The 15,838-nt window shown below is 37.2% G+C and overlaps 2 protein-coding genes across 3 annotated transcripts; one reads left to right on the forward strand and one right to left on the reverse strand.

The window, feature by feature from the left end:
• Positions 1–364: 364 nt before the first annotated feature.
• LOC121765026 (sterol carrier protein 2-like) lies at positions 365–2,518 on the reverse strand. Its single transcript, XM_042161062.1, has 5 exons — positions 2,371–2,518; positions 2,137–2,276; positions 1,977–2,037; positions 680–782; positions 365–590 (listed from the first exon to the last, which is right to left on the reverse strand). The coding sequence occupies exons 2-5, from the start codon at positions 2,257–2,259 to the stop codon at positions 509–511; spliced, it is 369 nt and encodes a 122-aa protein (XP_042016996.1). The 5' UTR covers positions 2,260–2,276; positions 2,371–2,518; the 3' UTR covers positions 365–508.
• Positions 2,519–12,217: 9,699 nt separating this feature from the next.
• LOC121766027 (thioredoxin-like 4, chloroplastic) lies at positions 12,218–14,789 on the forward strand. 2 transcript variants are annotated; one of them, XM_042162357.1, is made up of 4 exons: positions 12,218–12,305; positions 13,419–14,063; positions 14,227–14,280; positions 14,496–14,789. In XM_042162357.1, exons 2-4 carry the CDS (start codon positions 13,593–13,595, stop codon positions 14,628–14,630), a joined length of 660 nt encoding a protein of 219 aa, XP_042018291.1. In that variant the 5' UTR covers positions 12,218–12,305; positions 13,419–13,592; the 3' UTR covers positions 14,631–14,789. The 2 variants fall into 2 exon arrangements, with proteins under 2 accessions (XP_042018291.1, XP_042018290.1); XM_042162356.1 differs by lacking the exon at positions 12,218–12,305 and adding an exon at positions 12,323–12,538.
• The last annotated feature ends 1,049 nt before the right edge of the window (positions 14,790–15,838 follow it).

The following is a 15,838-nucleotide window of genomic DNA, read 5'->3' on the forward strand; positions in this document are numbered from 1 at the left end:
GTCGGGTTGGATTTTTCGCCTTGAAACTTATTTTGATTATTATCAAACACCCGATGATGACCGCCTTTTTTGGTCATGCTGTGGATCACCAGACTTCTAAATGGCTCTGCTACTACAAATCTAACAACTGTGAATCCACATGGACGGACTTCGTGGCTACCATCCGATAACGTTTTGATCCCGAATATTATGCTAATCCACGACGAGGAATTCTAAAAGATGGCAAAGTGAAGTTTCATTCATCAGCAAAGATAAACGGCCATGCTTTGATTAAGGTTCTCATATCCTTACCACACTTTATAAGATTTAGGGAAGTAAAGACCAAATCGTATAAACCACAACGTAGTTGAAGAAAACAGAGAGGTAAAGAAAATGAGCCGAGACAAATAGATAATTGCATGTGTAAACATATGTTTGATCTCCAAGATACCTATAGTTGAGCTTTCAGATACAACACAATGATCTGAATGATATTGGTGACATTGTAGTACAGGGATGCCGTAACTGCTCACATCTTCGATGGCTTGGGGAAAATGTCGGGGGTAAATTTCTGTGCTGCACTGATACTGCCCTTAATCTTCATTGCGCCCCTACAATACGATGATCACACAACATTAACTTATGACTCTTCGACTAACACAAGCTATAGGCTATGGTTGAGTTTGGAACATCAAGGCACCTCATGAAAGCAATTTGAGGATTCATCTTCCCACTCGCGACCTTTAGGAAATCATCGTCTGTAAACGAGAAAGTTGCATCTGGCTTCCCATCTTCATACGCCCCTATCACCATAAATGATAACTTTGAATAAAAAAACTGAAATCACAACACATGTTTTAACTATAGTCAACCATCTATAGTCAGTGATCAACATTTCAAATGATTTTTACTGACAACAACGGACAGATCTAACTAAATTGAATACATTAACCATATCAATATGACAAGGAACAATCGCCTGGGTTATGGTTTCAGTAAATAGCAGCCACAACAATGCCAAAGCTAACACAATTAGCTAAAACTAAGGAAGACTGTGTTAAAGGCAGCAACACGATATCACATCCTACACTTGTCGAATGATTGGCTAAAGTTAAGGATTCAACAAACAGTAGCCACATTGATTTAAAATGCAACAAAAGCGTTGCTCCATACAACAGGATAAATGATTTGAATAGCAGTACCAAAACTATACCTCCCTCACCCCCATATTTGAATCAAGTAGCTACATGATCAAGAATTGCTTATTCCATAGATCAATTTAAATCAGCTAATATTGACATCATACAATCTGTCGAATTCTTGATTCAACAATTCATTTGCAATTTGAAGCAGTTTGGATACATGATCAAGAATCTTCTTATTCCCCAATTTCAATAGCTCAAATTCAATCATCAGCTAATATAGACATCATACAATCAGTCGAATTCTTGATCCATTAATCAATTTGCAAATTTCAAGCAGTTAAGCTACAAGATTAAGAATCTTCATATTAACAATTTCATTGTGACATCAACATCCATTTCTCTCCCAAAATCAAGTGGAGTACTAAAAATGTGTTACGATCACAAATTGAAGAAGGAGAAACGCTCAGCTAGGAACACGCGTTCATTAACGTGCACTACAACTTACATGCCAGCTGGGTGCCACATCAGCAAGGAGATATAGCAGATCAGCTCAAATAGAAATGAGAGAGAAGGCAAAGCTAATAAGCAGTATAAATACGGAGACAATCTTCTTCATCGGCATTCATGAAATTCATGTGTTGATGACTTGGGCTAGGATCCGCGATCCGATGCATTTATCTTAGCTTAATTACGTAATTTCAATTGTTGTTCGTTGCAATTTAAATCATTTTATTCATGTGATTAATTGGTGTGTGAGCTAGATTTGGGTGAAATTGCAACAAAAAGAACAGCCAAATATATCACAAGCAAGTTAAGAAATAGTAAAAATTAAGCAGAATGCAGAGCCCTAACCTTCTTTAACCTCTCCTTTCTTCAAATCCACCACGAAAGACTTCTCATTGAACCCAATTTTCTGCCAATTGCAAAAAAAATCCCCACCAACAAAACAGTCATACAAACTCCCCAAAAATATAAATTAAAATATAATATAATAATCAGAGAATCCTTAAACCTTGGGAGCAATATTGATCTGATAAACGAGGCCGATTTTCTTGGTGAGCTGTTTTCCGGCGTCAGTGGACATGTGGAGCTTCATCTGCTCCATCAGGGCGTCGGATTTTAGCTGAGTAGCCATGGCCAATTTGGGTCCAACTGCAAGATTGAGGAAGTGATGGTGAAGGAAGAAATTGGGGAAAAAATTGATTAGATTTCGTAGGCACGAAATGAAAGGAAGTTGATAACTAACTGCCACTCTTCTCAGGCACGCAATTCAAAGGCAAACACGTCTCTGAAATCGATTTTATGTAGTACTATAAAATTCAGACTAATATACTACTAGTAATGAAATATATAAAAAAAATATTTAAAATGAATCATTGCGATCAAAATAGTTTTGATTGCCTGTTTTACTCAATATTCAGTATTTATGTGAAAATTTTAAGTGAGTTATGCAATCAACAATAAGTCATCTTTAGATAAATACTATACCATGTACAAGCACTTTAGTTAAAAAATAAATTATAGTTTGTGCGAATAAAATGAAGTGCAAAGGCTAACCTGTTAGCTAGAACGAAGAGTACCATTGAACCGTAAACATGGAATTGGAAGAAGTGCTGGCTAAGGGATTGCAATCAACTGCTTTAATCATAGTTGTGACCATCGAAGGATCACGCACCAAGTTGAGTTCTTGTAATTTGTAGCAATGAAACAGGCCTGGGTATTTAAGCCTTGGGATGTTTCCATGTTCAGCTCTCAATCGCACCAAATCAGTGTCTTCGATTTCAACACTCTCAAGTTTCAAAAAACTGTTTGATTCCATGTTCCATTCTGGACCTTGAAAGGCGTAGTGTCTTAATTGGAGAATCTTGAGATTTGGTAACAGTGAACCAATGTTATTCATGTTCTTCCATGGACACCCTAAGCCACCCAACTCTAATCCTCTCAAATTTGATGGGAACATTGAAAGAGGAACCGTACACTCAAACTTCATAACAGGATTCAGTACGATAAAAGAAAGCATGGTCAAATTTTGGAGTTCTTTGGAGATATGATCAAAGCCACTCAATGGGGTTGCTATCATCACTGTCATCATAAGGTTTCAACTCCACATCAATTCCTAATCTCATTAAATTAGTGATTCTTCACATTTTTTGACAATCTTCTCTCCCAATTTCTCAAGGTGAGGAGGAAACCCTCTTCGCCAAACACCTTCTCACCGAGTAACTTCTTACCCTCTTCTTCATTCAACAAGGGTAGCACACTATAAATGAATGTTCCATTCTTAGCCTGCTTGTTAACAAGATTCGGACATTCTCTTTCAGCAAGCTATCCATTACTTGTGTATCCCATTCCCATGCATCATCCAACACAATCAGACATTTTTTTATCTTTCAACCTCTCTTCTAGGAGACCAACTAATTTCTCGTTGTCACCAACGTCTCTATGGGTAAGCATTTGGTTGCGAGCGTTGGGATCCACTTGAGCTAAAATGCAACGCAACGTTTCATTGAATTCACATTTTCTACCCACTTTAACCCATGCTCGAAGCTCAAAATGTCTCTGAACCGATGGATCCTCAAATACTTTCTTTTACAGAGTTGTCTTTCCAACCCCGGCCATCCCAATAACCGACACCCATTTCCCTTCATCTTCAACAAGATATTTCCTGACTCTTTTAAATTCGTAAGTTAATCCAACCATATTTGAGTTGATTCCACCAAAATCAATTCTCGATGAAATAGGTTCGCCTTCTTCCTCAGGCACAGGGGCGTAGCCACCTTATGAGGACATGGGGCAATTGCCCCTCCTCATCCACTCATTCTCTTATATATTAAATGCCCCTTCTCAAATACATAAAATTTTCCTATATACTATATTTTTGCCCCTTCTCCAATAAAATCCTGGCTCCGCCCCTGCTCAGGCATATTAAGCAGCTCAATATCGTACTCCGACTCCATCACCGCCACCCTCTTGACGAAGCAATCAACACTCTGTCGCAGACTCTCCAGATCTACAGAAAAAGACAGCTGATCTCTGACACCTCCTGAGCTTTCGAGCTGTGGAAGAATCTGATGGATGAAAAGCGATTCTAGTAAATCTTCGAATTTCCATATGGCCTCTTTGATTCGTTCATCCAAATCATTCACCTTCGTCCTGATCTTGCTGCCAGCTCGTCTCATCCAATTTTTGTAGATTTCGCCACAAGCGGCACATGGCGTCGTAGGCGGGTTGTGAGATTTGCGGAGAGGGAGGAACCAGCGGAAGGCGAGACGATTGTAGAATAAGCTGAATCGTGTTCTTCAAAGAAATTGCTGCAGTAAGTCGTGGGATTATTTTAGTTGGGGGAGGCTATGACTAATTATCATGAGACTATCCATCTAAAATTAAGTTGAAGGATTCAATCTTATGAACCAAACATGATACATATTTAATCAAGAAATTTAATCTTGCCAACCGAACACCCCCTAAGAGTATGCACAATAGTTAGCCCAAGCCACAAAAACTTATCCAGGGTAGTGTTGCCCACGGTTCGCAAACCGGCGGTTCCGGTTCGGAACCGCCGGTTCCGGTTTTGGCGGAGGCGGAACCGGAACCGGACCGTGAGGCTATTTCACGGTTCCGGTTCCGGTTCGAAAACCGGCGGTTCCGGTTCCGGTTCGGAACCGTCGGTTTTTCGGCGGTTTTGGCGGTTCCGGTTTTCGAACCGGCGGTTTCGCGGTTCAATTATTATTATTTTTTTTAAATTTTGAAATTTGGCTTTATACAACAAATCGGAACAAGACAATGCATAATTCAAGCACAAATAAGACGAATAAGGAGAAAATGAAATAAATTTTATTGATTTTGAGTTGTAACGGACAACGATACATTACAATTTACAATACATAAGTATACAATACAACAATATACAACAATGTAATATAATTTACAAGTGTCGTCGCCTCGTCGGACTCGGAAGGTAAATAAAAAAACATGAAATGGGGGGAAAAAGGAAAAATTGAAAAGGGCTTGGGATCAACTTAAACTTTCAAAGTTAAACTTTTCAAATTTAAGTTGAGTTGCCTACGTATCCACAATTTTATTAAGGAATCAAAGCCCACGTAGTTCTCTTACCTTGGAATCAACCCTTTTTTTCTTGCAAAATGTTGCCCATTTTCTAAGTAAACACATATCAGCACGCCATATACACATTGCTGCATTTCTAATAGGGGCAATTTGATCTTCCAAAGCAATCAATGCATCTCGAACACACATAGTCAGAATATTATTCAAGCATCTAGCATGGAAAAAATTAGCACTAATAGATAGTTTGTTCTGATTTTTTCCATGCTAGATGCTTGAATAATGTTCTGACTATGTGTGTTCGAGATGCATTGATTGCTTTGGAAGATCAAATTGCCCCTATTAGAAATGCAGCAATGTGTATATGGCGTGCTGATATGTGTTTGCTTAGAAAATGGGCAACATTTTGCAAGAAAAAAGGGTTGATTCCGAGAAGAATTTTCATAGATCATTCAGGATGCGGCTAAGTTGTACTTGAAGATCATTAAAATATATTCCCCATTTGATAAATATCTTATTGGTGAAAAAGTGGGTATCTTTGGGGCAGATGGTACTGGAACACAAATTTATATATGGAATCTGGATGAATGAGGATCAGATTATAGTTTAAAATGGGAAGCTGGGTTCATTGGCGGCCAGTTAACCCAGCTTCCCATTTTAAACTATAATCTGATCCCCATTCATCCAAATTTCATATATAAATTTGTGTTCCAGTACCATCTGCCCCAAAGATACCCACTCTTTCACCAATAAGATACTTATCAAATGGGGAATATATTTTAATGATCTTCAAGTACAACTTAGCCGCAACAACGATACATTACAATTACAATACATACAGTGATACAACAATGTAATATAATTTACAAGTGTCGTCGGACTCGGAACATAAATAAAAAAACATGAAATGGGGGGGGAAAAAAATAATTGAAAAGGGCTTGAGCTCAACTTAAACTTTCAAAGTTAAACTTTTCAAATTTAAGTTGAGGTGCCTACGTATCCACAATTTTATTGAGGAATCAAAGCCCACGTAGTTCTCTTACCTTGCTTACCTATTTGGTCGGCCGTGCTCGACGTTCACCGCCCCCCGTCATTGCTATTGTTGAGTGCTCTCGCTTCTGACCTCGTCATCGCCATCGGAGGAAAATTCTTCACCATCACTCTCTACACGGAAGTCGAAATTCGGCTCTTGTGCTCTCATGTCCGCCTTTGCCCAATCATCAAGTAGCATAGTGGCTTCCATGTTCTTGGCGGAGAGATTGCTCCTTTTATCGTCTAGGACACAACCGCCGACACTAAAAGCTTGCTCAACGGCGACGGTGGAAGCGGGAACGGCGAAAATCTCCTTAGCCATGATGGATAGTATCGGAAACTCTTTGTCATGTGTTCCCCACCAATTAAGGACGTCAATTTGTTGCGTAGGAGGACCTGCATCTTGAAAAATAGAGCGCGATTCCAAATATATATCTAACTCACTAGTCGCTCTAGTCCTATTGGTTGTAGTACCGTATAGATCTTGCAATTGTGATACTACGTCTGGATCAATCATGACATTGCTAAACTCCCCGCCACCAAAATCAAATGTGGAAGGACTAGGAGGAGCACGTACCTGGTGAGCGGTGTTGTAACGCATTTCATATTCCGCATAGAGAACACGAAGTGCACTATCTAACCTTAGTTTGATATCATCAACATCCGGAATACTTAGTTCGAAGCATTCTCCTCTTGACAAGCCCATTTCGCGGAGTTGAGAAAAATCCAAATCGTGCAAACAACCATAGTACATGTCTAAAATTTTATAAACACCATGCAACTTCCACTTTGGATCCAAGCATTTTGCAATCAAAAACACATTTGGAATACGTGAAAAATATTTTAACCACTTTTCAACCATATAAAATAAAATTGCCCTCAACTCAATGAATTGAGTATTTTTCACACAAGTTTTAAAACCAATTGCCACACATACATGCAATGCTCCAAAACGCGCACAGAAGTAGGATAATAAACACCGGATAACTCAACAGTGGCATTTTTGAAAGCGCGGAATAATCGAAATAAATCCATGCTGTGGTCCCAACAAGCGGGTATCAAAATCAAATCAGAAGGAACATGAGGACAACTTCTAAAAAAATCACATAAATACTCAATGTGGTTCAAAGTCGACTCCAACATATCATATGTCGAGTTCCAACGAGTTGAAACATCCAAACGAAAGTTGGTGTACCTGCATTGCTTACTATGACAATATCTCTTCCAAGCTCTACCAATAGGAGCTTTGTTATGAATCAACTTCACAGCAGTTCTAATAGGATCAACATACTTTTGCCACAAATCGATCGCATCTTGAACACACAAATTCAAAATATGGGCAATACATCGCACATGAAAATATTTGCCATCAATAACAAGAGAACATGCACTGATTAGTTCATCTATGCTAGCAGTGCTAGCGCTAGCATTGTCAAAACCAATTGAAAAAATTTTATTGATCAATTGAAATTCATTCAAAACTTGAATGATCAATTGAGCAATTGCTTGTGCAGTGTGTGGTGCGGGAAATTCCCGAAATGCAATCAAACGTTTGTTTAAAGTCCAACTGTGATCAACGAAATGCACAATGATGCCCATATACGAATTTTTACAAAAACAATCAGTCCACACATCAGAACAAATAGAAACTTTATGCCCTAAGTTAATAATAAACGTACCTAATTGCGTCTTCTTTTCCATGCATTGTCGAACAACGGCTCGAGTCATTGAAGTTCGACTCAATTTTCTTACAGCGGCATTATAAACTTGCCGCATACTCGACTCAAAAGCATCGTTATCAAAAGCATTGAATGGAAAATGTTTCATAACGGCAAATCTAGACATCACATTAAGAGCATTTTTGTGATCATATTTCAAAAGAGTATTGCTACACGTACCTGATGTTTGGGATGAACCCGTCCCACTCCCGGTCCCGACTCCATGTTGAAAGTTGAGTTGAGTTTGGGTTGGAGCGATACCAAACTCGACCGGATGCGCTTTCTCCATGTGACGGGTAAATGTACCGTATCCTCCACCCCTTCGGAATGTGTATACGTTTTCGCAATAGTTGCAATACACATTATAAGTGTTAGGATAGTTACTATCTTGTACCTTCTTGAAATGTTTCAACATGATGTTTGAGGTTAAAGACCTTTCAGCTGGTCTAAGAGGTTGAGGAGGTTGTCCACGACCACGACTACGACCACGGTCACCACGCCGACTCCTTGGTGGTGGTGGGGGTGTCATTTCTTGAACCTCTTCTACCTCATCCCCCTCCTCCTCGTCGTCATCATCATCATCGTCTTCATCAACATTCACAGGGGTTGGACTTTGTTGTGAATAGGCACCGCGACCGGGAGCACCACTACCGGTACCAACATAAGCATCGCCTTGGTATTGAGAGCGAGAGAGAGCAATAGCATGTGCCACATCTTGCTCTTCTCGAGCCTACAAAATAATATTTGTATTGTAAATACAAAATAAAATTATGAACAATAATGTAATGTAATTCAAAATTAATTAAATTAGTAGATAATAAATATTAACCTGCTACTCATCCATGTTCATTTGAGAAATTTCATCAATAACGGATCTCCGAGATGGCCTCTTGGCCTTTCCCTTTCCCTTATCAACACGACCTTCTCGGGATGAAGACATATTGCTATGTAGAAATGTAGAAATATGGAATAATATATTTTTTTTGTGTTTAGCAATTGAGAAAGGAACACAACTTATAGAACTACGGGAACAAGTATATGTGTATAACAATGCGTAATAAGAGTAGCACTTGCGTAATTAAATGGAAGCACAATAGCACAAATGAGAAATTGGAGACAAAGAGAGAGAATTGGGAGATTGAAGAGAGAAACTCTTATTAACACAAGAGTATGGTGAATGTAAATGAGGATAGAGGGGGATATTTATAGATAAAAATGGGGGGGGAATGGAAGAATTCGAATTTGAAATTTGAAAAAAAAAAATTTTTGAATTTTCGGAAAACCGACGGTTTTTGGCGGAAAACCGGCGGAACCGCCGGTTTCCGGGACAAAACCGCCGGTTCGGTCAACGAAACCGTCTGCAAAAGCTGCGCAATGTCTCCTCGTGTCTCGCGCCGCAACCGGATACCACTGAACCGGTGGTTAACCGCCTGTTTTCACGGTTAACCGCCGGTTCACGTCCCAAAAACCGCCGGTTTTTCAGCTAAAAAGCTGCCGCCGTCAGCCCCATCCCCATGCCTTGATATACGCGCCCGAACAGGCGGTTCCGCCGGTTAACCACCGGTTCCGAACCGTTCGGAACCGCCGGTTCGGTGACGGTTCCGGTTCGAAATATTTTGAACCTGAACCGGACCGCAACCCGAATTCCGACGGTTCCGGTTCGGGAAAATGGCCACGGTTCCGGTTCGGAATCGGAACCGCCGGTTCCGGTTCGGCGGTTAACCGCCGGAACCGGAACCGGTGGGCATCTCTAATCCAGGGCCACAAAAAAAACTTGTCCACTCTAATAGTGGACAAGCCACAACCACAAATCTAATTATTTTTTTAATTGTTGCTATATTTTAATTTAATTAAAATAAAAATTATCGGACTATAAATTAGGGTGTAAAATGTGTGTGAGGTGAAAATGTGTAAAATGTAGTATTTATAGAAAAAATTTAAAAATTAAAAAAAAATTAAAAAAATAAAAAAGTTGGGCAGAGTCGCGGTTCTCAACCGCCACAATAGGGCGACGTGCCCCGCGCCCAAGAGCCGAGTCCACGCCAACTACTCGGCGCGCCCATGGTAGCCCCCACCGCCACGGCCCTCCATGTCCTCAGCTATAGGGAGGCGCGGCCAGGCCAAGCCCCTGCCCGGGAGGCGCGACTCCCTATTGTGGATACTCTGAGCAATTTGAAATCCATGTCCTCTATTGGCACTGGATATCGGTGGTAAGGACCAAAATAAAGGAGATAACAGGTCATATTCCATTATTTTTTTTCACCAACTTTTTCATTATATTTCTTAAAATTTGTGCCAAACTTAAATGAGACTCCTAAAATGGGACCGAGAGAGTATGAATTATCAAGGAGGCTGCAATTGCTAAATTGTTTTTGATGATCACAATGTATTGCTTATCAACAAATATCATTTGTCTACTAGTGTTCAATCATTGAAGTTAACAATCAGCATTGTCGATACAAAACTAATATAAGCCGGGTGAAGTAATAATATTTTTCAATCATCATTGTTAATACAAAAAACTAATATGTTTGGATGAGTTAATAATTAAACTAGCCTAGTTACGAGAATTTCGTGAACCTTACAGGGTTTACAATAATCTCACCAAATTATAAGTTTATCTTAATAGTGTAATATACTACGGAGTACAAGATTTCAAGAATTTATAATATTGCTGAATTCATGTAAATGCATCATGCAAACATTATTTTCATTGTATGCTCGAACATTATGTGAATAGGAATATATATTTTTCTTATAACGTGATAATTTTCGTGTAGAATGAATATTAGTTTTGTTTTTAATCAATTCGAAAACCCTTTATATATTCGTGTATTCACTAAATGCAATTAATCATTTGCTTGAAGTTACTCTTAACACATACTAGCCTTGAATATTTTGACATTTTTTGGTTGGGAGGAGCCTTACTACCTCCTACCAAGACATGATCGATGTTTTTATATAGTCGGAAGGAAAATGCATTTCCGATGAAGTAAAATAAATTATGACAGGTGATATGTAGGAAGTAGAAACTAACTTGCTGTGTGTCTACGTTGATAAACAGTTGCCTCTGTTCCCACCATTTTTAATGCTGAAAGCTAAAACACAAAGTAGCTTTATCATTACATTATAAAAATGTATCAACATATCTAATTAATTTAATTCATATATATCGACAAATTAGAAGTACTCCCTCCGTCCCTATTAAAAGTCCCATTTTTTATCACGTGATTTAAGAAATTGTTTGATTTTGTAATTAAAAGTGATAAAAAAAAGTTAGTAGAACATGAGTCATACTTTTATAAATTGATTTTATAATGAGAATATACATAGAATGACTTAGTGGAATGCATTGTCCACTTATCAAAAATAGTAAAAATAAAATACTAGGATAAGGACCTAACAAAAATGGCATTTTAATTCGTCCAACAGAAATAGATAATTCTATTTTTTATAGTAACTTTTTTCTTTATAACGAGGAGCATCCCATCTTCCAGTGCAATCACTTTTTTTGTTTTATTTTCCTTCTTTTATTAGTTATGTATTAAAATTATGTGTTATTTCAAAATATGTTATTTCTATGGGACAAATGGAGTATGATTTTGACAATTGTATATCAACAAATTATATACATTATAATTAGTATACTCCATTTTTTTTCTTAAAAATAAAACTTTTAAAATGATATGTATTTTAATGTAAAATTGATAAAATAAGAGAGAGATAGAAAAAAAAACGTGTTAGTCAAAAATAGATCTAACCTCATTAGATAAAGAAGTTTCCTAAATTTATACTCCCTCACTCCCACAAAAATATGGACATCTGAGACGCCACAGAAATTAATACACAATTGGTAAGTAATAAAGATAGAAAGAAAAACTAATTATAGTGTTGTTAATGCAGAATGAGGCCTACCTTATTAAAGAGAAAGAAGTTATAAAAAATAGAAGGGGATGTTCTTATGGATATCCCAAAATAGAAAATATCCTTATTTTTATGAGACAGGGGAGTAAAAGTATATATTTTCAAGAAACGAATTAAGAAGGAAATAATTTCTATTTTTTAGAAAACAAAGGAGTATAAACATTCTACTATTAAATCGATTTTGTATTGTTCCACAATTATCCTATATATTGCCAAATTTTTATAAAATGAAATCGATTTAGTACTAATATTTAATTAAGTTAATCTTGATATACTTTGATAAAGAACCTTTTAGGTAGCTTTGTAATTAAAAAGAGTCTAGGGACTATATTTTACAAAATGTAAAAAGCTTCGAAGTAAGAACAGCCACTGAATGATAATGGCGCATTTTTCTCTTATCCGAAACATTATTTTTTTCCTCGCAGAAATCGGAAGGATACTACTGGTAAGCTCATATTCCCTTCAAACCTATTTCTTCACATTTCCGAGTTTCTATTTATCTAATTTTCTGAAGTTTGTATGCTGATTCGCGGTCTGCATTATCTCTTTTCGCGTGTTTGTATAGGCACAATGAAGGTGTTTTTTTTTATGAATCGGTGGGGAAATATTCCTGATTAGGCTTATTGAGTTTCTGTGGAATAGGGCTATATTATGCATAATTGCAGTGGTGTTAATCGGGTGAGAGTTGAGATTTTGGAAATGTTAAGAAACTAATTATTCTGTTGCTTTAGTTTCGATTAATTTGAGTTTGTGCTTGTTCAGGTTCGTCAATTTGAGCTACTAGTTGCAATGATTTTATGAACTGAAACTAAGTTAATTTTTGAGATCATTAGCTTGGAAACCTTATACTATATTCATTGATTTTGAAATAGTGTCCCTTTCTTCTTTCAAGGATTTTCTGTAGGCGCATTAGTTTGAAAATATGATGTAAAAGCTATGAAGGAAATGCTGATGATTCATTATAGATAGTAGAGTCTAGTTACAGAAATGATGAGGGAAATTGCGTTTTTGTAGAGTCTAACATCCTTTTGTATGTTAATGACGGGTTGAAAGATCATGTGCAGCAAGAAAGTGGAATTTTGATGTATAAGATGATTTTTAGTGTTGGCACTGATGACTGGTAGTCCAACTCTTGAATGGCAGTTGCTTAAACTATAAAATTTCGACAAGCATAAACAGTTAGTGTTCATCTTTACTATATAGCAAGATAAGACTCCTTATAAAGATTCAATTGAGAATACTTGATATTTCTCCAACTGGTGCTCTTCCTAGTATGAAACAGTAACTCTGCTGTTGGACTTGTATAGAGAAAAAAGTATTAATCTTTAGCATTCAGAGTGTCACTAGATCGGTTAACGTTGTTCGTTTTGTAGAAAGGGAATGCTAGGGATGTATTAGCAAATGCATTTTTTAGAACTAACATCCACAGTAATAGTTGCAACATTGCGAATCTCAGAAGAGTGCCTCCTAGTCTCTTACGTGTCATATTGATGCTAACATTATTTTTTCTGGCATTACAATGTTCATTTGATGCACTTTGTTGGATCTTTATTTACAGATTATCCACCGAGACTTGCAGTCATCTACAGTTGATGGTTGCTGTGTAAGTGACAGTAATAGCTTGAGATATGATCCAAAGCAAATTATGAAGCTTTGATCGGAAACTGGTGCCGTGTTGTCTGGAATAGTGGTTTATTTCATTTTGCATCGATACCTTTCAAAACCTGGATGTATGGTGCAGACTCTGATCACATTCTCAGCTCCATTTAACTTTTTGAGAAAAATCAATGGACAAATCGATTTTGGTAGTTCCATGGCATATAGAAGCTTGTTTCGGGTCGAAGGTAACTCGGTTGATTTGAAGGCTATGCCTATATGCCAAACTGGGAATTCTTTACTTACTAGAAGGAACACTTCTTATATACATTCATCTAAACTCAAGGGTGTGCTGGATAATAATGTCGAAGAATCATCTGATGTTGATGATGACGATGAGCTCTGTCCAGTTGAATGTGTAAAAGAGTTTTATACTGATGAAGAATTCTTAATGATTCTTGAGAAGGCTAAGGAAACAAATGCATTAGTTGTTGTGGATTTTTATCGAACTTCCTGTGGAAGCTGCAAATACATCGAACAGGGCTTTGTAAAGATATGCAAGGGATCTGGTGATCAAGATGCTCCCGTTGTTTTCCTGAAACACAACGTGAGTGTATTTACGGATGATATTTGATGCTTATGAACTTCTTGAACCACCCTGTAGTTTTGGCTTTTAAGATTATCACGTAAGATATCCAATGCTTTGTGCTTTTTCCTAAAACAAGCTCTTTAGTTATGTTCCCTCTTCTTTCTTCTGTCAACTACTTTAGGTAATTGACGAGTATGATGAACAATCCGAGGTTGCTGATCGTCTCCGAATCAAGGTAAGATGTTTCAGTTGTGGAAATTGAATTGAGTTTATATTATTAGTATTACATGACAAGATAATATACTCTTATCAAATTCGCATTTCAGTCCAAAGTGAAATTGTTAAATTTTAATGATTTTTGGAGATCTTCTTATAGCAACCACACTGCATATCTATCATCGAAAAATTGCAGCATGCCTGCCATATCTCAAGTATATTCATGTAATGCAGACGGTTCCACTTTTCCATTTCTACCAAAACGGCGTCCTACTTGAAGCGTTTGCAACCAGAGACAAGGAGCGAATACGCGACGCCATTCTCAAGTACACAGGTTCTGCTCCTCAAGAAGTCAATTCGATTTCGTGATGTTTATAGTATTTTTCTTGTATTACTACCATACGACTCTAGCGACGCTGGTGCATAGATTGTTCCGTCGCTACATTTGTAACTTACTACATGTTGAAACTCAAATGAGCAGAACAAGTTACTGATATATAATATGAGTTGTTAAACTCGATTGTATCATTGGAACACCAGATTAAAGCAAATATCATCACTATATAAATTTCATGGGCTACTACAGATATCAGTAATTGGTTTTAAGATGGAACTTTAATTTATGTTAACAGTACAACACTCCCAGTTTTTTTTGGTTTGGATTGGACTTTTTTTTATCAGGTTGGACCAACATTTTTTTCCTGACTCAAATATATTGTTGTAACAGTTTAAGTTCCAATTCATGGTCTGCTACTCTCTGTGATATCATGAAAGAAATTTACAGGATTCCACTTTAAAACCAATTAATGATAAGGGAAGTAGCCCATAAGATGCATATAGTGGTATCAGTTTTCTTTTACACCGACATGAAAGGATATTTAAAAATGAAACACATAAATATCTCACTTTGATGTAAAACATAATAACTAGAGTCACTAAATAAGTCTAATGGATTACTCTACTTATTACTAATTAATTTTAAGATCGAACCCATGGATTCAGACATCATACCTTTCGCATCCTAGTGAAATAGTAACATCTTACCAAAGTAATAAAAAACAAGAAAATATGACAAAATGTTAGAACAGAGGGGCCTGAATCCTGAGATAATAGTAAGAAAAGTAGTTCATATCTTTGTGAGTATGCTCTCCAGCTGAGAGTGGGGCAACTAGACAACAATGTCTCACACTACACCTGGTTCACTCTAAGCCTTTCATTGAAAAAAACAGACCATTTTATGCAAGAACAAAAAGGGTCTCAACACTTAGCCTCAAGCATGTGGAACATCATCCCATCATGACCAATCAAAAACATCTTACAATCCATTCAAGAATTTCTCTTTTTCTAAGAAAAGGGTGTAACCCCATTTCTTTTATTCCCCTCCCATCATTACATCACACCTCCCCTTTTTGTTTCTATCTCACATAAAGTCAATAAGCAAAAGTTAAAATAGGATTAATAGCCATCAAATTTAATCAAATTCTGGCTAGTATCATAAAATTTAATCTCGGGATATTAAATCACATTCAAGTTTTTCCTATTGTCTCATCCATCTGCAAAATGTTGTCATTTTGAAC

This window comes from Salvia splendens, chromosome 14, assembly GCF_004379255.2.
Source record: "Salvia splendens isolate huo1 chromosome 14, SspV2, whole genome shotgun sequence".
Taxonomy (NCBI): Eukaryota; Viridiplantae; Streptophyta; class Magnoliopsida; order Lamiales; family Lamiaceae; genus Salvia; species Salvia splendens.